General features: G+C 41.1%; 1 protein-coding gene across 1 annotated transcript in view; it reads left to right on the forward strand.

Annotated features, from left to right (window-relative positions):
* The first annotated feature begins 356 nt into the window (after positions 1-356).
* Positions 357-26,628, forward strand: part of MAP3K7CL (MAP3K7 C-terminal like) — a 38,766-nt gene continuing 12,494 nt past the window's right edge. Inside the window, exons 1-3 of the mRNA XM_059388188.1 lie at positions 357-632; positions 2,690-2,798; positions 15,611-15,672. Coding sequence (XP_059244171.1) covers positions 2,729-2,798; positions 15,611-15,672 — 132 coding nt within the window. The 5' untranslated portion in view covers positions 357-632; positions 2,690-2,728. The remainder of the gene's footprint in view (positions 633-2,689; positions 2,799-15,610; positions 15,673-26,628) is intronic.

Genomic DNA, 26,628 nt, shown 5'->3' on the forward strand with positions numbered 1-26,628 from the left:
ATGGAGTCATCGAGCCCATCCGCGTCCATCTCAAGCCCCACGTTCTTAGCCGGGATCCTTGTTGCTAGCATCTGAGAGTCAGCCTGCGGCTTGTCCGAGTTGGCCGGGTCTTGCTGAGCCGATTGGAGCTGCCGACATTTTTGCTGACTGGAGTCATGCTATCTTTGCCAGTTTGCTGGAATAGACACAGACACCGATTGGGTCACGCTGAAGACATTCCTGTCTTGTGAAGCAAGTCTGTTTGTATTTTAGGTTTGCCAGGACTAATGAATTAAAACATTTGGACTCTCCACAACTTGCTGTTTATCAATGCCTCTGACAGGAGGAGGGTTTTCTTTTGCACTTGCTTTTTCTAGAAGCATGACCACATCCTGGCTGGTGGCGAGGCAAGGAAAGGAGAGAGGGGTTGCGGAGGGAAGCGGAACAGGGAGGCCCGTGGGACGCGGGGTCTGGGGGAGAGCAGGTAGCAGTGACGTGCCCTGACAGCTGTCCTTGCTCCTCAGACTGCCCGTGACTGCTATGCAGCAGGTGCAGCCTGCTCTCTTACTAGGTCTTCACTCCACAAAGGCAACGACTGGCCAAGGCAGTGGCTGGCCCTGGATGACACAAGTGCAGACACTCAACTAAGTGAGGTAAGGCAACAGGTGTGGAAACCGAACTAAAGGCTCGGGGCACCAGCAACTTAACCGAAGCCCTGGTACAGCCTAGAGGAGGAATCAGTGGTCCATTTCCCCAGGCGGTGTGATGAAAAGGCAAGTTGGTTGAGGGGCTCTCCTGGCTGACACCGTGAGGAACTCAAAATCCACCCCACTTGGCCGCTGTCATCCTTTGCAAGGCAGACAGATGTTCTCGGTTGTGTGGAGGGGAGGGGCTCTCACGAGCTGTGTTTATCAGTTTCATTTCCCCGCGCTAGAAACCTTGAGGCAAATTCCCACCTCTCGTGCTTTATTTCTTGGTGCAGGAAAGCATTGGGAGATTGAGCCAAAAGAGCAGAGCTTTTCATCCTTAGATGTTAGGATATGATGGGTTGGTGATGGTACAGTGTATAACAGTCAGACTTTTTCTCTTAGCTACAACTTTAAGGTTTTTTTTTTTTTTATTGTTTGTTTTGTTAAATTTGAGACAGTCTGTTCTATTCCCTAGGAACAGGTGGCTAACAAGATGGTTGATTCTAAGCAGAGGAGACTACACAGAAATGTATGTCAGAGCTAAGATAAAACAAATCCAGAGTCAAGTAACAGCAATTTTATATTACCCTTTTCTTAAGTTGAATGTTTCATGTTATTATTTTTTTTTCTAACTTAGAAGGACATGACTCGGAGTGCTTTATGGTTCATTGCTGTTTGTGGTTTTAAATGAATGGGCCAAATACGATTCTAACTGGGTGATAAACAGCTGCTGGTTTTTCTCCAAAGCTCTACTAGGTGTTTAGTATAAGCCTGTTCTCTTTCCATATACTGGGTAGGATGATTCCATATCTATGTATGTCTAAATATATGTGTGTATGTGTGTGTGTGTATGTATATATATGCATTTGAGTTTGCTCTATAAATATGTGTAAAAACAAATTCAGTGTTCTAGACACTATTTTTAGATACAAAAAAGTTATGGGAAAGAGTCGGAAACCTTGCTCTGAGAAAATGTCCTGCTAAACAGTTCCCAGAATCTTGCTGGGGATGGTTAAAGAGATGATTTATATTTTGCCATTTTTAGAGACGTTTTCCTAAAAATATCACTCAGAGCTTTTGCTTTATGGTCTACATGAGAAGGAAAGTAGAGAGTTTAGGGGAAGCAGGATTAAAAATAGAAAAGTTGCATATGTGTATTTAAATAATGAAGATATCATGTATTCATAACAATTTCTTTTCCTTAGTCCCACTGAACCAAAATTATCAAATATCTTGGTTAAAATGTATTTGGGCTAAATTCTATTATTATAACAAGGAAATATGCATGTATTTTTGCCCATCCCAACTCATCTGTAGGATGTTTTTCTATTCATTCGATCTGAGTTTATTAATGATAGTTTAGCAGGTACAGTGAAACATCTGTAGGATGTTTTTAAGTCCTTTTTTTTTTGCTTGCACAATGCATTGTTAAGATGTGCAACCTGATAAAAATTTGATAGATTTATAAGTAGTTAACTAGATATTTAAAGCACATAATATTCATATATTACAACTGCAGGATATTTTAAAATGTCTTTGGATTTCTTGAAGTGGTCCTTGATATTCATTCTTTATCACTCAATAATTCAGATCAATAATTCAGGTCCAATTTAGGCTTTTGAGTGTGAGAAGCTAATTTAATATGAAGCCATCTGATGCCCTACTAGGACTTCTTTATCCTCCTCAATTAAAAATAAAACACTATATAAGAACTTGAAGGCCAGGGTTAGATCAGTCAGTGTGAAGAGATACTAAAAAAGTGAGGTGGGTGGAGATTTTGCTCTATGTTGTATATTTTATTCTAGATATGTATTTCCAAAACAATTTTTTTTATAAGCCAGAAAAAGAATTTTAAAAGGGGCAGGTGAATACTTTCCATGTAGGGAAAGAGAGCTAGGAACTGAGAGTATCTTCAAAATATGAATGCAGTGCTTACTAACTTTCCCTCCAATTCCCAAGATCCTCTGAGTATTTGAGGGATGACTTGGGTAAGTGACAACGGCTCTCCCTTGTCCTTACAGCTGGAAGACCCAGGGGAAGGCCAAGGCTCAGGTGCCCACATGATCAGCACAGCCAGGGTACCTGCGGATAAGCCAGTACGCATTGCTTTCAGCCTCGATAATGCCTCAGGTAAGCTCTGTTCCCCGGGGAGGGGGCCATCTCCCTGCCTGTCACTGCTTTGTGGTCATCTTTTCCTGCTCCACAGAGGATGTTTAAAAAATGCATGCCTGCCATGACCTAATGATGGGGTGTGTGATTTTTCATCAAGCATTATAGGAGCGTGGCTTCCAGAAATGCCTCTGGGGGTGCTTCCCCCACCCCCACCCCCATCCCCCGCCTCTGATGTCTGGTTGTTTTAGCACAACCAGAGGAGTTGTTTAGCACTTTTTGCTTTCCCTATTTAACTTTCTTTTAGCATAAAATTCCCGGAGCTATAACAATTTCTAACAATTCCACTGTATGTCATCATCGAAACTGTGTGAGGAGACGTTTATTAAAGCTCTGGCAGTTGGTTAGGTGATGTAAAAATAATCCCTGTCCCAATTCCAGCAGCATTTCCTGGAGCCCGAGTTCCAAATGCTGGTTTCTCACTGCTGCTCCCACACTTCCGGCTGAGCAAACAGACTTCAGCCAAGAGTGATGAATGGGACAGGTGAGGCAGACCCTCTTGAAATAGTAAGGTCTGAGGTGAGGCTGCCACACTTAGAGCCCTTCAGTGACCTCTTAACACACATATTGGATTACACCACCTATGATGGGGACCTCAGGTGGTGTGAGGTCACAGACGCGAGGAAGGGAACGCTTGGATCTCTTTCGCTGGCATCAGCCTTGGCTGTCAGTCTGTCATCTGATAAAATCCATATCACACACTCAAACATTTCTCTTTCAACCTTGGGACTTTGGAGGACTGAGTCTATTTACATATCTATCCGTCGATCAGTCATCTATTTTTCTTTGTATGCTGCCCCTCGATGGGTAATATTTTAAGAAGTAATAATTGAGAAGAAGCAAGTTTATCCCCCAAATAATGCAGAGTAAGGATCTGGGCTCTGTGAAGTCCGACATTACCCAGCCAATTCAGGTTTCACTAATACCAAGTGATTATGGTGACGGTACATCTGCCTCCATTTTCCTGGACCGTGCAGCCCCCCGCAGAGGATTTGTTCTAGAGAAAGAAGAGGTGAAGCCTTGACTCTCAGTCACCTGTTCTTTCAACCCTCTTCCCAATGGCCTGCTGTTGTCCTATATCTTTGCTCAGGGGTTGCCTTGAAATGCAGTGGTAACGGGAAATCCTCCCAAAAGGCAAACCACCCAACCCAACAAGGAAAGGATGACTAACATTAATTGCATTTCGCATTTCTCTTTTGTATTAGGCATTCATATGTATTATTTTAAATCTTCAAAATAACCATGCAATGTAGGGGCACCTGGCTGGGTCAGTTGGTAGAACATGTGACTCTTGATCTCAGGGTTCTGAGTTCAAGCCTCACACTGGGTAGAGAGATTACTTAAATAAATAAGTAAATATTAACAAAAATAACCATGTAATATAGACATTAGTATTGCCAATTTGCAGACACAGAGCTTGAGGTCCAGAGACCACGCTGTTAGTAGGTAATAAAATTATGATTTAAGTGCAGGTCTCTAGACTTATGAATCTGAACTCTATTATTCTATATCACTACTCTAAAAAGAAAAAGAGGAACCCCTCCTGCTTTCATGCATTTCATAAATGTAAGATTTTGAGGAATAGTTCATGCTTGAGTGGTTCGCTTTCAAGACAGATACATGTGAGCCCCCAAATCTAGGGACAGAGAAGTATAATTTACTTCCTTGTGATTATGTGCCATGTGAGCAGAACAAGTCTGGTCACAATCAGCAGTCTTACAAAGACAATTTCAGTACATAAAGGTTAGTTATTCCAAGCAGTGTTATTATATCATAATTTTGCGTGAGACAAATACGTATACAGTTTCTTCTTTGTTGTATTTATTTATTAAGATTTTGTTTATTTATTTATTTATTTATTTGAGAGAGAGAGAGAGAGAGAGAGAGAGAGAGAAGGCGTATGAGCAGGGGGGAGGAACAGAGGGAGAAGCAGACTCCCCACTGAGCAGGGAGCCTGATGCGGGTTTCGATCCCAGGACCCTGGGATCATGACTTGAGCCAAAGGCAGATGCTTAGCTGTATGAGCTACCCAGGCGCCCTCCTCATCTTTATATTAACATAATTCAGTTCATGTACAGAAAAGAGCCATGGAGAGGTGGATCTTGATCTTTGAGCTGCATAGACTTTTCCTTGAAATACAAGATACACAACTTGTCATTAATTTGCCACCATCCTTTGAATGGTAGCAGCCCCTGACTAGGAGCTCTTGCATTTTTTTTTTTTTTTTTAATCAGTCAGTTTAGATTGATTCTTCCCAGTCTTTCAAACGTCCCAAGAATGCCCACTTTCAAAATTCATGTTTATTGATACGGGAGCTTCCAAAAGGGGTTGTTGTTTAAGTAATCCCTAATCTCTAGCTCCACAAAAAGATGCATGGGAAGATGTATAAATATACGGTTACAATTTAAAAATTTTTTTTTTTCCCTGTGATCTGTGTGTCCTCACATCTCTAAAAAGGCATCTAACTTGAGAATCCAAGGCAGGAGTAGGTTTCTGTGTTTCTCAGCCTTTCTTAAAATAATGACCTGACCAAAAATACATGTTCCAAGGCCCTACTCTTGTATATTCTGGGACAGTAGGGACAGAAGGAGGCCCAGCAATCTGTATTTCTGTATGCATGTGAAGTCGTGAGTGCACAGAAAGATGCTTCGCAGATATTTGGAGACACTCCCTCTGAATTCTTGAGTAAGGAGCCTGGGCAGTGTCACACTGAGCGACACTTGCAGTCACGCACCCTGTGCATGCCTTTTGAATTCCAGCGCATTCTAGAGCACACATTTAGAGGGAAAACAAAGGCAAACATCCTAGATTCCCATGGTAAATAGGGAAACTAGATGGAATTTTGGGAAGTAATTCCATATTTATGGACTGATCATTGAGGGGTATGCAGAGTCCATGAGAAAAGAGACCTCTTTGCCTGTTAATATTAAATTTATTCATTTCTTATGAGTCTAATACAGTGCTCATTCCTTTAGTTATTTTAGAATTTTTTTTGCCTATTTTTCTGACATGATTTGGTGTAGAGGTTAAGGACATAGGGCTTTGGAATCCCCAAGACATGGTTTCTAGACCCATCTCTATCTATCACGATGTGTGTGATCTTGGGCAAGTCACTCAATTTTGCTGAACCTCAGTTTCCCACAAGATGTATATAGTGATAAGTCATGCAGTGGTTATAACAATTAAATATCGCTATATAGGGAAAGCATTTAGCATAGTGCTTGACACAGATTCAGGACTCAAATGGTCCTTGTACCTATGATAATCGGTTCTGGAGTATTAAGGAACATATAGATGTCTTAAGCAGTTTTATGTCTCATCTACATCTTCCACATCCACTTAATGTCACGATGGAGATTATAGTACAACTGGCCTGAGATTATGTAGAGAGTGGTTATGCGATTGGTGGATTTTGGGTACCCCCGTCTTTCCTCTTATCAATGGGCTGAACTTAGTTTCTATGCTCTTGCACTCTGCCACAGGTGAGTGAGATGTGCAAATGCAAAGTATGCCATGATCCCTCCCATAGGTTTCATAAAGAGAGTTGGGGGAAAAATATCTGTGGCTTGAACAACTTCTTGGGAGATGTGATATTCAACCTGCTCTTGAAGAAGTGTGGGGTATTAAAAGGCAGTGTAGGAAAGGACCCATCTCTGGGTACCAGGTAAAAAAAAAGGGGGCTATATAACATTTATTTATTTATTTATTTATTTATTTATTTATTTGACAGACAGAGATCACAAGTAGGCAGAGAGGCAGGCACAGAGAGAGGAGGAAACAGGCTCCCCGCGAGCAGAGAGCCCAATGAGGGGCTCGATCCCAGGACCCTGAGGTCATGACCCGAGCTGGAGGTAGCAGCTTTTACCCACTGAGCCACCCAGGCACCCCATAGGCTATATAACTTTTAAAAATTCTTCCTTTTCCTTCCAAACAGAAAGGCTGAGCAAAACCTAAAGGTCAGGAAGAGCATGATATATTCATGAGATAGTAAAATTCTCATCAGCTGGAGCAGAGGTCTGGGGGGTAGAAGAGTGGCGTATCATTTAATGAACCTGCTTTGAGTTTTACCTGGAATATCTGTGTATATAGCCATTGGCTAGGGTTAATAATATAATCCTAAAAGTTCAACAACAGGGTTTGGATTTGATCCGAAAAAATCGAGTGTCTACAGTTCTTGCGCAAGGGAGTGATAGGATGAAAATGGTAAATATTGGATTGGTTGAATAGTCTGGAATGGATAGAGAGGAGAGAATGGAAGAGGCTTTTTTTTTTTTTTTTAAATATTATTTATTTATTTGAGAGAGAGAGAGAAAGAGAGAGAGAATGAAAGTGAGCCCAAGCAGGTAGAAAAGCAGAAGGAGAGGGAGAAGCAGGCTTCCCGGTGAGAAGGGAGCCTGACTTGGGGCTCGATCCCAGGACACTGGGATCATGACCCCAGCCGAAGGCAGACGCTCAACCGACAGAGCCACCCAAGCGTTGCGGAAGAGGCTTTTTGTAATGGTACAGAGACCAAGTACTGAGTGCCTAGATCAGACGATGGAATGGGATGACTGAATTCAGAGTGCATTATGAAGGGAGGGTTGAAAGGACTTGTTGACAGCCTGGCTCTGGATGGGGCGTTGATCATAGTCTATTGATAGCAGAATGTGCCACAAACTCCAGATAGACTGTGGACCTCCAGGGGCTTAAATACAGGAAACAAGTTTTTAGCGGGGAAGTGGGGGGTGGTGGTGGTGGTGGTGGTGTAGAAAAAGCTCTTTAAAATACAATCACCACTTCTAGCCCATCATCAGAACCTTTCATTAAGTAACACTTAGCTAACCACAGTTCCTGAAGGCATCAATGACTCTTTTTAATAAACTAATGATATGATTGGCATTACTTCTAACCTGAGAATTCCAAAGAGTTAACTTTCTAAATTAGGATATTTCTGGAGTTAGTTTTCCCAATAGAAAATATGCAGAATAGAAACATGAATCCCATCTCTTGGGTTATTAGAGAATCACTGGCTCTTCTCCAGTTGGAGAGAATTTGGAGTTGGACAGACATGAGGATTTCGTGTTCATTCCTTGAGAGTTTCCTTTATTTCAGTCAAGCTATTAAATCTGCTACACTCATGTGCACATTTAGACCTTGGCTTTGGGGCTCTTTTTGTTGTTGTTGTTAAGTTTTTAGGGTTTATTATTATTATTATTATTATTAGTGTCAGCCCAAACCGGTAGCTTCCAACATTTTTGTTTTTATTGTATTTTGTTTTATTTTATTTTTAAAAAGATTTTATTTATTTATTTGACAGACAGAGATCACAAGTAGTCAGAGGAGCAGGGAGAGAGAGAGAGAGAGAGAGAGAGAGAGAGAGAGGAGGAGGAGGAGGAAGCAGGCTCCCCGTGGAGCAGAGAGCCCGATGTGGGGCTCGATCCCAGGACCCTCGGACCAGGACCTGAGCCGAAGGCAGAACCCACTGAGCCACCCAGGTGCCCCTCAACATTTTGTTTTTTAAAAAATTCTTTCAGACTATTAGAATTTTTCATATCTGGCCATGAATTAATCATATGACACTTAGTTAAAAAAAAAAATCCAAGACCCATTCGGTCAATATCTCTTTGAAGTACTACTATTCTCCTCACATATCAGGGAGTTTGTGTGGCAGCGGGATTTGTGTCGAGCAGCTGAAGTAGTGAACGTTGAATCTAATTTCACTGGCCGTTGTGTGAATGTCGAGTGTGCACGTGCACAACTGGTTCTCAGCAGAATCGTGACGGCGGTGAAAGGTCTCTTGTCATCATTGTTTTCCTTTGACTTTTTCTACCTTTGGTAGCTTTGGCAATTATTTCCCTCTCCCTCCTCAGGACCCTAATGCTTTCTGTCTTCTTTGGCTCCATGGTCTCAATCCTTGTATCTCTGGAAAGACTGGAAAGCCTCATTCACACTAAGCATTAAGTGAATGAATATTGAGGTTTACTTTAAAAACAAACAAACAAACTCTCGGGGTATTTTTTCTTTCTTTCTCTCTCTCTCTCTCTATATATATATATTATTTTTTTCTTTATTTTTTAAATACCCACAGGGGAATTGGTAGGAAGTCAAGGTTTAAAGCTCCCCTTGGAATTTTACCAGCCAGTGAAGGGTCAGGATGGTGTTTAGAAGAATAGGGGCTCAGGGAGCCGTTTGGGGCTCTTTCAAGTGACCTTTCCTAACTCTGACCCTGCCTCCAAAGCTATTTTAGCACTCTGTAACAACAAGCAGTCAAAAGCCCTCATATGTCCATCTGGGGGGAATTGAGGGGGCAGGGATCTCCTATATTTACATCTTTTACAAAGCATGGAGTTGAGAACTGTAGTAGAAACATAATCATCAAATACCATAAAATCAATAATATAATATCTGTAACCACTTTGAGTTTGTTATTCTGATATGGATGAAGTTTCTTTGAGATACAACCAGATTTATGCATTTGTATCTGTTGCTTAAGGCCACAAAGGCTGGAAGGGAAGTCATTATTTGGGTACCGAGATGCTTTTACTCATATCATCTCATCCGTTTAGACTGGCAGCAGCTCTGTGGGAGGATGTCATTATACCCATTTCACAGATGCGGACCGTTGGCTAAGGGAGGTTAAGGAACTTACCTCAAATCAAGCCGTTAATAAGTAGTAGGAAGGGGTTGATTTTGGGCTTGATTTTGGGGCTGATTTTGCTTGATTACCTGTTTGAAGGTAGGGACCGTGTAATTGAGAGAGAAGCATGATTGTTTCTGATAGCAAACAGCTTTCTCAGTAGTCATGGGAAATGGTAGAGAAAGGTTAGTTGTGTTATATTTTTATAGAGCAGGAAAGAGGAAATGTAGAGATAAGTTTTATTTGGTGGTGTGCTGTGAAATAAATAGATCTCCAACTGGCTCTTTTCGAAGCAAATGTTTCTGGGAAAATATGTTGTAAGCTAAATAAGTAAAAATATTCTTACAAAAGAATAAACTGGTAAGATTCACAAACTCATAGCTACAATAATAGTGGCTAGATGAATGTTTTTAAGAAACATAAAACCTGTCTTTAAACTGAATCAGGTCTCTCTGTGTGGAGAAATTCAGTCTGTTTGATGTATGATCTTTTTTTTTTTTTTTTTAAAGATTTTATTTATTTATTTGTTAGAGAGAGAGTGTGCACAAGGGGGGGGGGGGTGGTAGGGAGAGGGGGAAGGAGTCTCCCTGCTGAGCAAGGCGCCTGATGTGGGTCTCAGTGGTAGGGTCCTAAGATCATAACCTGAGCTGGAAGCAGATGCTTAACTGACTGAGCCACCCAGGAATCCCTTAATGTATGATTTTATTTGTAGGTACTGGCTGAGATGATATGATGATTACTATTAATTATAAAGAACTGGCATTCTGCTAGGTGTCATATGAAACTGATACCTGTATCCGTATCCATGTCTATACTTTTAATTTGATGGGCCCTGAAAATCCAGTGTGTATTGGAGGGTTCACATGTCCAATGTTTCACAGGCAGGAAGCAAAATTTCAAAAAGCTTTTGATGTGTTTCAAAATGACGTGATGTTCTAACAAGAACCAAGGTATACAGAGGTATACAGACATTTTTAAAAAGTTTTTTTTTTTTGATATATTAGTTTATGTGCTGCCGAAGTAAGCACTTTTTTCTGATATATTGGTAATGTGAGTTGAGAACCTTAGATCACTTATTTCTAAAAATAAAATATGAATCTTGATTTAGATTTAAAATGAAAGTTCTCAAAGACCTTTCATGTATAAATTAGAAGTTTTTAAAATAGTATTTCATACAGAAAGTGTTTGCTTTAATAAGGAAGTTAAAGGGAAACCCTTCCTAAATTCAGATTTAAATGAAGAGAAAACCCACGAGACCTGAGGTTGGGGCTGCACCAGGGAACTCTCTCTTAACCAGCATGGGGAGAGCTAAGCAGTCAGAAACAATGATTCTCATCCTGTCTCCTGTCTGTATTAATCAGGCGAGGAATAATACTTTCACCCCCAACCATCATACACACACTCTCATGTGCACACCTCCACACGCAGGTCCCTTGCCCCCCATTACCCCTTTGGTTGGGTTTATGCTGAAAAGGAATGGAAAGTGAGCTCAGTTATATTAAACATTCATTATTGTTCTAGATTATTTCCTAGGTATCAGGCTTTAGGCTGAATGAATTGACATGCATTCCTTTACTAATAAGTTTTTGAGAAAGGGGAGGAGAAACCAGGTCTCGAAGAGATTATGTTGCTTGTCCGCATTAAAAAGTGCCTGACCTGAGTCCTATAGAATGTGGATTGATCCACTGGGTCTCGAGTGGTTAGGAGTCTTCACAGTTCCAAGAACGTTTTTGCATGAGTCTTGGCACTGTAGCCATTGTCTAAACCATCTGCCTTCTAAGTGTGAGTCTGTCCCTGGTGCCTTGAAGGATGATCTCCAGGACACTAACTGGCAGGATAGCTACATAATTTGTGGAGGCACAGTACAAAAAGCACCGGGCTACTCTCTAAGAATTTCAAGTCCTCTTGTTAGAGCATTGTTAGAGCATTACACCAGGAGCAGGGCCCAGCTGGGGGAAGGTCTCTGTGAGTCTTCGTAGACACAGGCTCATGGGGCCAGGTCTGACTACAGAAAATGCAGTCAAATGGAGTGCATTCCGGGCAGGGCTGCCTCTTGAGTTTCTGGGTAGAGATTGGGATGGGGCATGTCCTCTGAGCATGGCTTGTCTCTGTTCTGAGGTCTACTCTGTGTGGAAACCAAAACTCTTCCTGCCAAGGATTTGCCCACAGTTAATGCCCAGGTTGGAGAGCCCAGTGGAAGGGGGAGATAATGGATCCCAAAGTCCAGTCAAGATGTTGCCCAGAACAGTGGTTCTCAACTGCTGCTTTGCAGACCTGGTCTGGCTTTGATGAAGTTTTCACTTCTTCGATGTACAACAGAAGAAACAAGAGCATGGCAGGGAGGTTTCCTTGGTGTGTGTTTGCTTTCGTCTCTAAATTTAAATTTATCCATTTATAATGGACACTCTTCTTTGATTACCTTTGTCTTAAGATTTGGGGGCTAAAATGTTCTTTCTGTCGTAAAGAGATCCTAACGACACATGGTAGGTGTTTTGAGTCATCTTCACCTGCTGAATAAAAAGTTGGACACTCTAAGGCATGATTCCCAATGTTTTGAGGAAAATGCACTGTCGTGAAATATAAAAAAGTCTGGAGCCAATGGACCAGAAAGTGAAGGAGAGTGGAGTCGTATAGTGGAGACCCTGGGCAAGGAGATACCCCTTCATCTTATGAGACTCTTTTTCTTCGTTGGGGCACTTGTCCTTTGCTCTTCACTGACTCCTGGACCGGATGATGGCTTAGCCCTGTCCAGCTGCAGCATTCTCTGAAAACTCTAACCACATAGCTCTCATTGCTAAATAACATCGAGGGTTTGGATTACAGCCCCAGCGGTTCCCACTTATCTGATTCATGGAGAAACACAGAGAAGACAATTTAAAGAAATCTGAAACAGAATAACCACAAAAGTAACTCAACAGCTGCTCCATAGATGCTGGGACAAGCCCATCATAAAATGTACTATGGCATGTCTTAATGGTTGGGATATCAGTAAGAAAGTTCTATCTTAAGTACCATTGACTTAGTCATGTTGTGTTTTGCAAAACAGCAAATATCTGCTTATCCAAAAACAAACAAACAACAACAAAAAACCCCAACAAAACAAAACAAAAAACCCTCCACAAAAAACCCCCCAAATCTTTAAATTATTTCCTTTATATTCTAATATTCAAAAATTCTGTAGGATACACTTTGCTTGGTCCATTAAAGCCCACAGGGGCATTTTGAATAATGAAGCTGATGAATCACTTTAAAAAATAATAATATATTAAAAAACATGATAAAGTGATTTGCCAATTTAGCAAGAGCCCGACTACTTGCCTGGTACGTCATAGGCATTCAATGACTATTTGGTAAATAAATATATTTCAATAAAAATGTACTTGCATTCTGATTTTGTCATATTATAACTGCTCTCCTTTAAAAAAAAAAAAGCCAAATTTGCCCAAGAGAGGGTCTCTTGCATACCTACTGTACAATCCACTTTGTGCCTCTGAATTTTCAAAACAAATCTAACTGCTGTCAGGAACTCCGATCCAATGTCACTGTCAAAATGTTTTACAACGATTTGGCCAAATGTTGGTAGAACAGCTGTGCTCCTAGTCTGCTTGAATCATTTTCCTTCTTTCCTTTTGGCCCAATCCTATGATTCATCATTCTGCTTTTAGAATACTTGCCTATTTTTAAAACCAGTCAAAGAAGGCAGCCACTGTTTAAAAGTAAACACACCGCGCATCCACTCAGACCAGCTTTGTAAGCGGCTTCACAAGCCCTGAAATTTCTGGCGGGCAGGGGCGCCTGCTGAACCAGATGGCCTCGGGCAGTGAAGGCAGCCCTGGCTTCCAGACTCGGTCGTCTCCTTACATCTGTCTTTGGTTTTCTTATTTCCGCTGCCGTTTCCCGCTTGGATTAATCCAACGTGAACCATTCTTTAACCAAAGTCTTATCTTTATTTTGCTCAACATTATTACAACATCTGTTACATGTTTCTATGTCAGTGAGTTAGACTTTTTTTTTAAACTCAAGAAATCCAGTCTTAAGCCATGTCAAAATTATCAGCATACTTACATATAAGTGCCACGGTTTGATTAGATTTCTATAATGCACTGTATTAATTCCAGGTCATATCAGAATAGGCTACTTACTTTACTATAATAAAGCAATTGAATAACTTTCTTCGTTTTTATAACTAAGCAGGAAGGTATATGACTTCATAGACAGCAAGGTAGATTAAATCCCAGGAAGCCCTGAGCTCCCTTCCTGGCTGACTTTTAGGATTCTGGAAGGCATTATCTATTCTGGTACTTTACAGAAGTGGTTTCTCCTTCTAACGAGTGCCTGCTCATCTACGATTATTAGGGTTGGCGTGCCAACGTATAAGATGTTCCCATTGACCTGTGCCAAGTTGTTCTGGCCTTGAAGTCAATGAATTGACAAAATCATGATGTCAGGCTTATTGATATTTTATTGAAGTACATTTAAATCTGCCTTAGACCCAAGTTAGTTTTACAAATGATAGGTTTCATCGCGACGGCTCAGTAGCAGCAAGTGAATATCTCTGCTTTCTGTCCAGCTCTTTGCCGATGAAGGGATGCACTTGAAAACCACAGTATGTGGCGGACGTTGTCGTTCCGAGTAGGAAGTGAGCACTCACAGGGCCCGGGGCTCAGATCTCCTTGGGTCCTCTTGATGCAGTCCTCCAGCCCGCAGCAAGGATCCTGGGGAGATTTCTCCATTTCTCCATGCTCTGTGAAGCAGAACAGTGTTAGTGAACCTGCGGGCATCTCTCGTCTGGCATAGGTACAGGGAAAAGGAGATTCAAATGTGGTGATGCATTATCATTGTCGTAGCCACTTTTAAACGGAAGTATTCTTATACGACTCTTGACTAAAATATACCAGAGGCTATTAACTGCGGTGACCCGTGCGGTGCTTGGCAGAGGCAAATACTGTTCTCCTCTGAATTCTCTTTCTGGTAATTATCTTTGATGCCTTCAAAGAATCTTACTGCCTTAGAAGCCAGGAGCTCCTTGCATGCTGTGTTTTATTCTGGACTCTGCTTTCAGCGAGTAGGGAGAGGAGACTTGTTTCTTCATTGGGTACGGCCCATAGTCGTGCTCTTGTTCAAATAGAACAGCACAGTTTTATAAACAGATTGGGTTATGAGAGTGAGAACATAAAAGCCACGAACTTTCTTTTCTTTTGTTACAATGTAAAAGGGATTCGGTTTTTAGACGATTCTTTAGCTTGTCTTTTGTCTTATTCTCAGAGTTGTCTGTCTCGGGGTAGGTGTTGCCAACAGGGAGGGGACAGGAATGGATGGCCCGGGAGAGCCAGAGTCTACCTGGACATAGGAGGTTCTGCTGACAAGGGGCTGTCCTCTTGTAGCGCAGCTGGGTCCCAGTTTGTTCTTGAAGACATTTGGGGGTGATTTGAATATTTTAGGCCAAACTCCTCTCGGGTTTCCTTGGAGGCCTCTGAGAACGTCTTTGGATCCAACAACACCTGCCCGTTGCCAGTCATCAGTGAGGGCGGTTGAGGTCAGAGTGCCCTCAACGCTCTTGGCTCTCCACATCAAGGCAGTGCATGGGGCCTCAGGTGGGGACTGCTGCCTCCTGCGCAGGGAAGAACCTCTCTGACTGGGTTGCTGCCTGGTGGTGGTGGTTTGTGGTAAGGACATCAAAGCTTGCCAACTTCGGAGTCACTCAGAGTCGAACTTCTATTTTTCACTAACACATTCTTCTGTCCCATTGAGGTTGCTCTGGTCACCTCATTAGCGCCTTGTTAAAGCACTTTCTTGCATACCAGGGAATCTGGTTTTGGCTACTGTGAGAATTTTGAAGGACAAGCAGTGCTTCTCAATTGTAGAGCCACCAGACTGAACTGTGGAGGATTCTGGTATTTGTTTGCAGAATTTTGGCTGGGTCATCTATGCTCTCCAGGCTTCTGTTTCTATCAAAAATGAACAAGATTTCTTTCTTTTTCTTTTTTTTTGTATTCTCTGTGGCCTCACCTGAAGTGATGAGAATAATTAAAGCAGTATATATTGATGATTTAATTGTATAAGTCCAAAGATGGTGAGAACGGGACCCCCCACCACCCCCCACCTCAAGAGAGAAAGAGCTCTATAGTGAAGAATCCTTTTATTTTTCTTATTTTAGATGATACACCTTCTGAAGACGCCATTCCTCTGGTCTTTCCAGAATTAGACCAGCAGCTACAGGTAAGGATATATTGAGAGTCTTTCCTTTTTCCTCCTTAGCTTCACGGATGTAGTGAATGGACACGTGGCCTCATTGAGAAAGGACGGACTTGGAAACAGAGCGGGGAGCTTCCAAGTCAAGTCATCCAGGCTTCTACTTTTAGAACTCCAAAGTCATGCAACTCGCATTTAACCTCCCTGTCTGGGTATCTGGCTATAGCACCAGAATATCAAGAATTTATAGTGTAAGCAAGCACCTACTTTTAAAAAAATTTCTTTTCAGTGTTCCAGAATTCATTGTTTATGCACCACACCCAGTGCTCCATGCAATACATGCCCTCCATAATACCCACCACCAGGCTCACCCAACCCCCCACCTCTCTTCCCTCCAAAACCCTCAGATTGCTTCTCAGAGTCCACAGTCTTTTTTGGTTTGTCTCCCCCTCCAGTTTCCCCCAACTCACTTCTCTCCATCTCCCCATGTCCTCCATGCTATTTGTTATGCTCCACTAGTAAGTGAAACCATATGATAATTGACTCTCTCTGCTTGACTTATTTCACTCAGCATAATCTCTTCCAGTCCCGTCCATGTTGCCACAAAAGTTGGGTATTCGTCCTTTCTGATGGAGGCATAATACTCCACAGTGAATATGGACCATATCTTCCTCATCCATTTGTCCGTTGAAGGGCATTTTGGTTCTTTCCAGTTTGGCGACTGTGGCCATTGCTGCTATGAACATGGGGGTACAGATGCCCCTTCTGTTCACTACATCTGTATATTTGAGGTAGATACCCAATAGGCAAGCACCTACTTTTAAGGAGTTCTGGAGCCTGGGAACAGGGCTGGTCCCTGCCTTCTTTCACTGAGAATGTCTCTGTACCATGGCACTGGTTGCCCATTTTGAATTAGTGACTAGGGGCAAACTGTATGGAGGTGACTTGTCATGGATGGGGGTAGGGGATGGATAGGAGCTTCAGAATAATCTTTCCCTCCTCCGCCTGCAGCCCCTCCCCAGTCCTCTGACAACTTTCTGTAGAATATAATTATTGTGAGTTAAACATTCTGAATGCTGTGTGGTTTTGGTCCACAGAAAAACTATTTTGTGTGCCTAGGTACGGATGCTCTTATCAAAAAGATCCCATTTTAGTACACCAGAATCCTTTGAAAGGGGCTGACTTATGACATTTCAGTTTTCTTTAGATGATATATGGTGATTCCAGGTGAAGATGGCTTTAGGAAGAGGCTCTGCCCAGAAGACGTGGATATTGGCTGTGGGTCAGACGAGCTCTTGAGCACCTCACTTTGCAGTCAAACTTAGACAAACTGAATAGGGGACTTGAATCTGGCACACAGATATTTACTCAGTCACTACTTTTTAATTTTCCCTCTAAGTATGGATTTTGAAAGCCTTTAGGAGGGATCTGCATCCTCTACTTCCTATCGGGCCTCATGTCCACCATTGTCTTACACCCCACAGCTTTTCCTATTTGCAGGTGTGACTGGTATCCTGACGTCATTCACATTCGTGACCCCCAGTCCTGAACAGTCCCCGATTGAGGTGGGAAGAACCAAAAATGAGCCCTGGTGCAACCCAAACAATGCCCTTTTTGATGGGTTCCAGTTCTGATTTCAGCACCCAGTGCACTGAGTTAAAAACCTAGAAGTAGCCAGGTCAGATCAGAAGAGCTTGTGTTCCAGTACTGGAAGGGTCTCTTAAAAAAAACAAAAACAAACACAAACAAACAAACAACAACAACAAACAAAAACAAGAACCCAGCAAGACTCCAGCGTCACTAGGCTGCTTGGAGGAGAGTCCTCCTTCTTACGTCTGCCGTGGTCCTGGGCATCGTCACAGCCCTCCAACAGAAAGTCCGCTGAACAGACCGGGATCCGTTATGCCGAGGTTACTGGACAGCGCCGGAAGTGGGAGGGTTATGCTGATCACCACACAGTGGTCAGAGGACAGAGCTGTTCTCCTTGAAGATTTCTTCTGTGGCTATCAGCCACCTTATCTCCTCCTTCTCCTGCTCCCCATGCAGGGTCTTCAACCCAGCTCCCCTAGATCCTGATAGCTAACTTCGTTCCAGTATCGCTTTTTCTCACCACGGAGAACGATTCAGCTCTCAGTTTGCTTTGCTGCCCGAGGTGTTCTATACACACAACTTTCCCCACTTTCATTCTGTCCTCACAAAACGGCTGTGCACGTGCTACTGGTGTTAGAGATTATAACATAAAACAGAGATATTGCGGGCGCCTGGGTGGCTCAGTGGGTTAAGCCGCTGCCTTCGGCTCAGGTCATGATCTCGGGGTCCTGGGATCGAGTCCCGCATCGGGCTCTCTGCTCAGCAGGGAGCCTGCTTCCCTCTCTCTCTCTCTCTGTGCCTGCCTCTCCGTCTACTTGTGATTTCTCTCTGTCAATAAATAAATAAAATCTTAAAAACAAACAAAAAAAAAACGAGATATTGCTCCTCCAAGTCCCAGTTTTTTTTTTTTTTCTTCTTGATTTTATTGTCACCTCAAGGTTATTTCATTAATTATCATGGCAGCTAGGTGAAAATAATGAGTATACATGTTTTGGAAATAAAACAAGAAAAACATGTTTAGTTATGGTCTCCATCCAACAATCGATCATTAATTCTACTGTTTTTTTTTTTTTTAAGATTTTATTTATTTATTTGATAGAGAGAGACACAGTAAAAGAGGGAACACAGACAGCAGGAGGGGGAGAGGGAGAAACAGGCTTCCTGCTGAGCAGGGAGCTGGATCCCAGGACCCTGGGATCATGACCCGAGCCAAAGGCAGACACTTAACAAGTGAGCCACCTAGGCGCCCCATTAATTCTACTTTTTTTGTATTGACAAATTTTTTTTTTTTCCTTTGGGAACATTGATGGTCTTCCCTGTTTCACAGATTATTCTTTAAAAGATATTCATAGTGCCCTTGACAATTCTCTAGACATTTTTCTGTTAGAACATCTCGAGATCCATTTGGATTTTATGGTTTTAATTCTGTTTTATATATATCTATATCTATATATATATATACACATTAGAAATTAGGTCTATTTAGTTATTTTAATCCAATGAGACTATTTCATCTTCATTGATCCTTAACAAGAGAAGCAGTTGAGATACTACTTTCTGACTCATGGGTTTTGAGCCCCCAATTCCCTACCCTTAAAATATGGTATTGTTTTACCTCTTCATGAATAGAGGGAACAATCCCAGCTTCACACCTAAAATCATCTAAGTAAGTGCTTGCTTCCTGAGTGAAGGATCTGATCCAGTTTGCTATAAACATCTGCCAGTTGTCCATGTCCTAACCATTTGGTTAGGGTCCCCTTTGCCTGGTGATAACCTACTACCTTTATTCTATACTCCAGGGCATCAATGACTCAAAAACCAAATGGTGGGAATTGAGAGGGGGAAAGCTAAGACAAAAAAATCACATCTAAAACCAGATTCTTCTTTCCATGCTTTGCATAAGCGTATAAATTTAAGGCATTCAGCAGGAAGTCTCTGTACTGAAAGCAATGAAAATGCTTTATGTAGGAAAGGAGCAATCCATTCTGTGGAACAGACCATCTTCACAGTCAGTGTCATGGGCTTTCATCACACAGTGATGGCTCTTGGAATTTTTCCGACCATCATAATCCTCTATGGAAGAATAAAAGTTAGGTTACAAAGGCAGAGGAAGTGCCTTGTGGTTGTCACTATTCGCTCGAGGATAAACTGAGTCTTCATTATCTCTATAGGAGCCTTCAAAACATGCCAAATGAAAAATAAATGATGCCAGGTGATTACTGCCAGTGCTATTCTCTGCATAGCCTCAGATTTAAATCCCACCATGCATACAGAGTGTCGCTAGACAAGTGACGTTTCCTCACAGATAATCTCATGTGAGCCTTGCCATAATTGTGTAAGCTAGCTATTATGTCTCCACTTTAGAGATGAGAAACCCAGGGCCAGATTTTGACCTGAGTAAATTTGCTATTTCTGACTCCATCTGGAATTCTGCATCTTGGTAGCTTTCTTTCCCTTATAGCTTTTGGGAAACCTGTGGACTGCTTAAATTACTTTGATAGGTAGAGGGGTTTTTTCGTTTGTTTCTGGTTTGTGAGGTGGCCCTGATGAGGTTATAGGACAACGTTGTCAAGTCGGTTCTGACTTTCTGATATCTCTTACGCATTCTTGTGTTGTTTATAAAATGGAGCTATAAAGTAGCTATTTGGTAGACACTCTCTCACCAGTTTGACCCCCTAGATTTTTCTGTTGCTTTGCCAAGAATGTGGACATGTTGGAGCATGTAATTCATGGTACTTCTATTTTCACAGAAGCCAAAAAAAGCCCTATGCAAGAATAGCCGTGACAAACATTTCTCTTGATGTCTCTATTAAAGCAAAAGGTTGGGCAAGAGACTTTGGGGTAAGGTAGGTGTTAAAAGGAGCATCTCTTTATAATGTTTGTTTGTGGGCCTTAGGCCTCAGCGAGGGGGCAATGGGTAGGTTGATTCTATTTTATGCAGATTCCTTTCCTAGAACTTGGTTTCTAAATTCTCTCTGGCTATTAGAGGCAGTAGTTGGGTAGAGCTGGTTTAGCACACAGTCCAAAGAAAGGAGGCTCAATTCTATGTCCACTTCTAAGAATGATTAAAAATCACTCTTTTTTTCTTTAGGCTCCAGTTTCCTTCTATTGGAAAACAAGGGTATGCCCAACCTCCCTCTTTGTTCTGAAGGATGGTCTGAGTTGGCATCACGTTTGTTTTAAAATTTAACCATATTGTTGTGTTTTGGAGATTGTTATTTGACCTATAGATGACCCAAAGCTGAGCTGTAATCTGGTCTTAATTGCATTGCAGTGAAGAATATGCTTTCATAATCAGGTAGAGAATATTGTAACAAGTAAATTGTAACAAACTTCCTTAATGGGGAATTATAATGGTTGGAATAGGGACAGTGGCATTAGATTGCCCTGAATTTGGATCTCAGCTATGTACCATTTTCACAATTTGGGGCACAGTATTTACTTCTTCTAAACCTCACTTTTCTGAACTGCAAAGTGGAGACAATATTGATCTCACAATGTTGTGAGAATTAAATGTGGTAATGAGTAGATCTAGCACAGTGCTTGGCAAAATAATTGCTCACTTTATGTTAATTTCCTTCTTTAGTGAAATCTTTTTTTTTTTTAAAATGAAGTATTTAAGAACTAGTCATTTATTTTTGTATGTGTACACCGACAAGAGAATCATCTCTTTGGATATTTGAGTTAGGGATACAGGTTCTGATGCTCTCTTCTTTCCATTAAGCTAAGATACTTTGAAAATAATATGGCTTTATTTTTCAAGCCAAATTGAGCAAGAGCTTCAATCCTTCCTAACATCCTCTCCTCTAATCTGAGAAGACAGGGACAGGTGTCTCTGTGGTACACACTGAACTTGCCTTTTCTCAGACAGAGTCTAGTAAGTCCAGAAACTGATGTCACCTCCACAAATAAACAATTTCCTAGCTTCAGTTGTGTGCTGTAATATCTTGTTATCCGAACAGTCTCTCCAGAAATTTCTTTTAGGTCTTATTGTCAGTGTATTGCTTGATATCTTGGAAAGGAAAATGAGAGCGAATGGGGAAGTCTTAGTATTCTGGAATTCTGCTATGCTGGTCTTGAACATCCATCTGGAAACGCAATTAGGAAATAATCCCATAGAAAACACTGAAAATGTCTGCATTTTCTTCCCTATACGCATGTTGAAAAGTATTTTATCATTCATTGGCTGCTGTGACCACATGGAAAATATAGCCAGATACCTTGGAGCTTTACTATGGTATCTTACTTTTATTTATTTATTTATTTATTTGCTTGCTTATTTTGAGAAGCCTAATAGCCATCCAATAAGATGCTTTATTGGAAAGTTTGAGACACTCTTGAGTAATCTCTCCTTTTAATATTGCTTACGTTAATAAAAATGACTTAAATATCTGTCATTTCAATTCTATAGAAGATATGCAGTACAATGACTAGTGTTGACTCTGGCCATCAGGTAGATACTATAGAAGTGCCAATTCTTAAAACAGTTTCAGAAGTGTTTTAAATTCTAAGATAACAGAGTTTTCAAATATTGTGATTAGTCCTGATGATGTTTTTTTTTCCTTTTAGTTTTAACAAATTGTACCTTTTCATTTGGGGACATTAAAATGCAACATAAATTCAAACCAGATACCTCCACCCCCCCCTCCAATAAAGATAACACTGAGATTCAAGGAATAAATAAAAAGTCTGCTCAGCAACTGTAGAATATTTAGCTTCCTAAATATAATCTTCTGTGTGGGAAGCTGGGAGAGGAAAGTTAAATTCTTACATTTTTTGAAGTAGATGGGGCCAGTAGTATTTGAAGAAGCCAAGTAGAAAACGGAAGCACTCAAGTTGGCTTTGCCCCTTGCAGAGAGAGATGCTTGGCTTGGTTCTTTCCCACGGGGCGCTTTCCAGAGGACGGGAGTCCATTTCAGGAGGAGCTTGCTATAAACTCCCAGGCAGAGAGCAGAGAGGGATGGTGTGGCTCAAGCCAGCATTCTTGGAACAGGAGCCTGCGGTTTCTCTCTTACTTCATCTTGTTAAATCTGTCCTGTTGATTGGGTGGATACCAGGGGTAGTAGCAATTCACTCACTGTGTGTGTAATTTAAAGCCCTTACAAGTTTCATCCTCAGGCAGCTGCGGGATGGGGTGGAGAGGAGAATAGGGGGTGAGTGTGGAGCAAGTGCCCCCTCCTGGGCTCTGACCTCATCCCAACCTCAATGTGGGTCTCGGAAAAATGTGCTTCAAAATTGGCTTGAGTTGCTATTAGGAGAATATCTTGATTTAACCTTCTTAGAACTGCTGTATTGTGATTAGGCTAGATACCAAAGCATTAAGGGGAATGAAGGGTCGTCTCTGTGATTCCACAGGACACGTGCTCTAGTGCATGAAGGATACCTTTACCTTTTCACTTTCAAATCAAGTATCTTTGGACTCCTTGTCTTTGGGATGCAGTAGTTCATCCTTTAGGCAGGAGTGTGGGAGAAATGTATCCAGAGTGTGGGAAGAGGTAGTAATTATGGATAAAACAAGGAAAATTTTTTTTCTCCTAATGTGAAAAGAAATTCCCTGTCAACATGAAGAGTTTATTTATTCTTTGCTTGTTCCCAGCGAATGACGACTACAAAAGCCTCTTGCACGGAATAGTCGAAACAAACAATGAGCAGTAAAGCAAAAATATGTGTTAATTTTTATCCCAAGAAACTAATAGAGGGGCGCCTGGGTGGCTCAGTGGGTTGGGGCCTCTGCCTTCGGCTCAGGTTGTGATCCCAGGGTTTTGGGATCGAGCCCCGCATTGGGCTTTCTCCTCGGCAGGGAGCCTGCTTCCCTTCCTCTCTGCCTGTCTCTCTGCCTACTTGTGATCTCTATCTCAAAACAAAACAAAACAAAAAAACCAAAACAAACAAAAAAATTTTCAAAAAAAAAAATAGCTAATAGATTTTTTCATTTCGTTACCACCAGTATTGTCTTACATTATTTTTTAGTTTTCAGTGTGAACATGTGTTAAAATGCTATCTTTACCTATGCATGACTGATTAATTCATGAATGCCAGTGTTTCAAATATCACATGATATAAACCCATCGATAGCTCCATTTTTGCCCCAGAAACCCAATTCTTGTGTTTAAATTCTAAGAATCTGTTTCCTCAGGCAAACACTTTCATTTTATTCAATGAATGCTGGTGGTCATATGTCCTCTCTTATTTTGTGGGGTTATAAGAAGGTTAGAGAGAGTCACCCTCAGGGAAGACCTTGGGATGCTACACACACACAAACATGCAAACACAAGTGACAAGCAGTGACAGTGTTTTATATTGTACAGAACAAAATGTCATTACTTATAGCTATACTTTTTTTGGGGTGGTATAAAACCAAATATCTCTCTTTTTTGAAGATTTTATTTATTTATTTGACAGAGACAGAGAGAGAAGGAATATAAGCAGGGGGAGCAGGAGAGGGGGAAGCAGGCTTACTGTTGAGCAGGGAGCCCGATGTGGGGCTTGATCCCAGGACCCTGGGATCATGACCTAAGCCGAAGGCAGACGTTTAACAATTGAGCCACCCAGGCTCCCCTAAACCTAAATATCTTAATACTCTTCTTCATCAGAATTTGTGTTGGGATGGGAACCGTATGTATTTTAAAAATGCTCTGATGAGTTTCTTTGGCTGGGATAAACGTCCAATGCCTTCCAACGACAGTGCATCCTGCTGCCAGGGGTAATTTGTTTTGTCTAATGACATTTAGGGTTTGTGATGAATGACTGTAGACATAAAGGGATGAGAAACTTTAAGTTCCCTGGGGAGAAATTTGGGAAGGAGGGAGCATTAGGTTGCATATGAAGTGAGCCTCAGATAGCGAATCCTTGCCATAATTCTTAGAAGTGAATCTTTGCAGCAATTCTTAGAAGATGAGTGGGGTGGCAGCTGCGTGGCTCAGTGGGTTAAGCCTCTGCCTTCAGCTCAGGTCATGATCTCAGGGTCCGGGGATCGAGCCCTGCATTGGGCTCTCTGCTCAGCAGCAAACCTGCTTACCCCAATCTCTCTGCCTACTTGTGATCTCTCTCATTCTGTCAAATAAATAAATAATATCTTAAAAAAACAAAAACAGAAGAGTAGGGATAGTAGAAAGCTCTAAAGATAATTTTCTTTTTTTGCATTAACTTTTTAAATTTGTGGTGGAAATGCATAGCACATTTTCTTGGTGATTTTTTAAGTGTACAGTTGAGTAATGTTAAGTCTATTCACATTATTGTACAACTAACTTCCAGAACATTTTCATCTTGGAAAACTGAAACTCTATACCCATTAAATAGCTCCTCATTTCCCCCACTTCTCTCCCAGCCCCCGGCATCTAATGAAATGACTTTACAATGTTGTGGTGGGCTGTGCAATGTAACTTCCTTCCTTGCTTCAGAAAACCTTCTCTATTGGTCTTTAATGCTTTCATACAAATTGAGAGAACTGAAAGTGGTGCTGAGTTACATGCCAGGTTGGGTGAAGTCAGAGCTTGTGGGAGCTGAAGGCTTGAAGTGACACCTGGCATTCTTTTTTTCCCTGAGATATGGAACACTAAGTATTTTTGGCTTTTCCTTTTTAAATTGGCACTACTTTTTAATCGTGGGAAATCTTGAAAATAGTGTTATGTGTAAGTAGCATGATTATCCTCTAAGAGCATATGAGGATACTGAATCTATTCTGAAATTGTCCTTATCCTCAATACCCTTAGCAGCACGATCACACTACCTATACGTAATATCTTCAAATTTCCCACAATTAAGAAGTGTCAGTAAATCAGAACAGACAAAAAAAATTCCCACTAGTAAAATGGATTGCAAAGTAGAAAGCTAAGGGGGGAAAAGCACTCTGTTCTTCAGAAAATTATATATGTAAATGTATATTCTCTTCTTAAGAGAATTATATATGTGAACTTAAAAAATTATATATAGAACTTTATGACATAGTGTTGTATGTTCACACACAGACACACGTATATGTAACTTTCAGTTTTCCTTCTTGATCATAGCAGCCAAGGGCATTTCTTCCTGTACATGGCTACATTCATTTATTTCCTCTTAAGGACATGAACCCTTTGCACAGAATCCTAGAATCTTTTGGCTGTCACATAGGTGACTATGCTGATTTTGTGACTCAGGGACCTACAAGTGGTGGCAAGTTACGGAATGAGCTGAATATAGTCTACATGATGTTTGTAAGGACAGGAAATAGGATGCGAAGAGTCTTAGGGCTTTCAAGTGAGGACAGAGGATACAGATGATTTAATAGCAACTTGGCCAGGGTGCCCGGAGTAAATTGTTTTCATTCTCCTTACTGTTATACCTGGTAATCTGCCAGGGTAACAGGTGAAAATTGATGAGGGGGTGGTGATTTCTAGGACATAGACCAGAGGAGCCAGGAGTTCTGAATTCCTTTGGCAAGAGCTTTGTTTCATGGGGTGCATTATACTGTAATATTACTGGGCAGTACTTTTCAATTTATTTCTATAAAGAGAGATGATAATGGTTCCAACAGGCTGAGTTCATGTTGTAAATGTGTTCATGGGGCAGAAGGGAAAGATGCTCCATAATGCAATTATTATTAGATTTTCCGTGAATTTGGATATGAAATGTTCCACATGGAGGTAAATTCTATGCAAATTTATTTCAAATTTTATTTCCTTTAGAAGACCTCTAATCGGAGGCCTCATGATAAATAAGAAGGGTCATCTTATTTGTTGATCAGACTTTATAGGCTTTTATAGAACTTCATAGAATTTCTATTACATCCTGGGTGGGGTTGCTGAATACAATACCTGAAGAAATCTTTGTCCTCAAAGAATATAAAGAGAGGAGAAAACAGGAAGAAATGCATCACTTCCTAATTTCTGAATATAAAATTAGTGAAAATATTACTTAGTCAGACACATACTTAGATATATAGACTATAACAAGAAAAGGATTTAACCAGAGAGCCCACTCAGCAATGAAATTGTTATTTCTGAGACGTATATGCCATTTTCTGTGAATTATTGTGATTTAAACACTCTTTAAAAGACTATTAGCTAGTGTTTCTTAAGGTAATGTTTTTAATAATATGTTCCAAAGTAAAAATTAAAATTACAAACTCAAGGAAAGCTAGTTCTTTAAAAAATAACTTCTGGAAAGGAGTAGGATTTTCCACATGTTTAGGGTTTAAAGGCTTTCCCTCCTGGCCTTTGTTTTCCTTGTGGATGAGAGAGGAAAAAAAGACAAAAATCCACATTCTCTTTGGCCTCACATGTGACAAGCATTGTTTCACTTGAGGTTTGGGTCTTTCATGGGGTTTGTTAATCCTCTATTTCCAGCCCAGCAAGATTTCTTCAGTTTGTTTGCATTTCTCAGAAGAGAACCTTTCTCGTAGGGCTACTCCAT

This window comes from Mustela nigripes, chromosome 2 (assembly GCF_022355385.1).
Source record: "Mustela nigripes isolate SB6536 chromosome 2, MUSNIG.SB6536, whole genome shotgun sequence".
NCBI classification, from domain to species: domain Eukaryota; kingdom Metazoa; phylum Chordata; class Mammalia; order Carnivora; family Mustelidae; genus Mustela; species Mustela nigripes.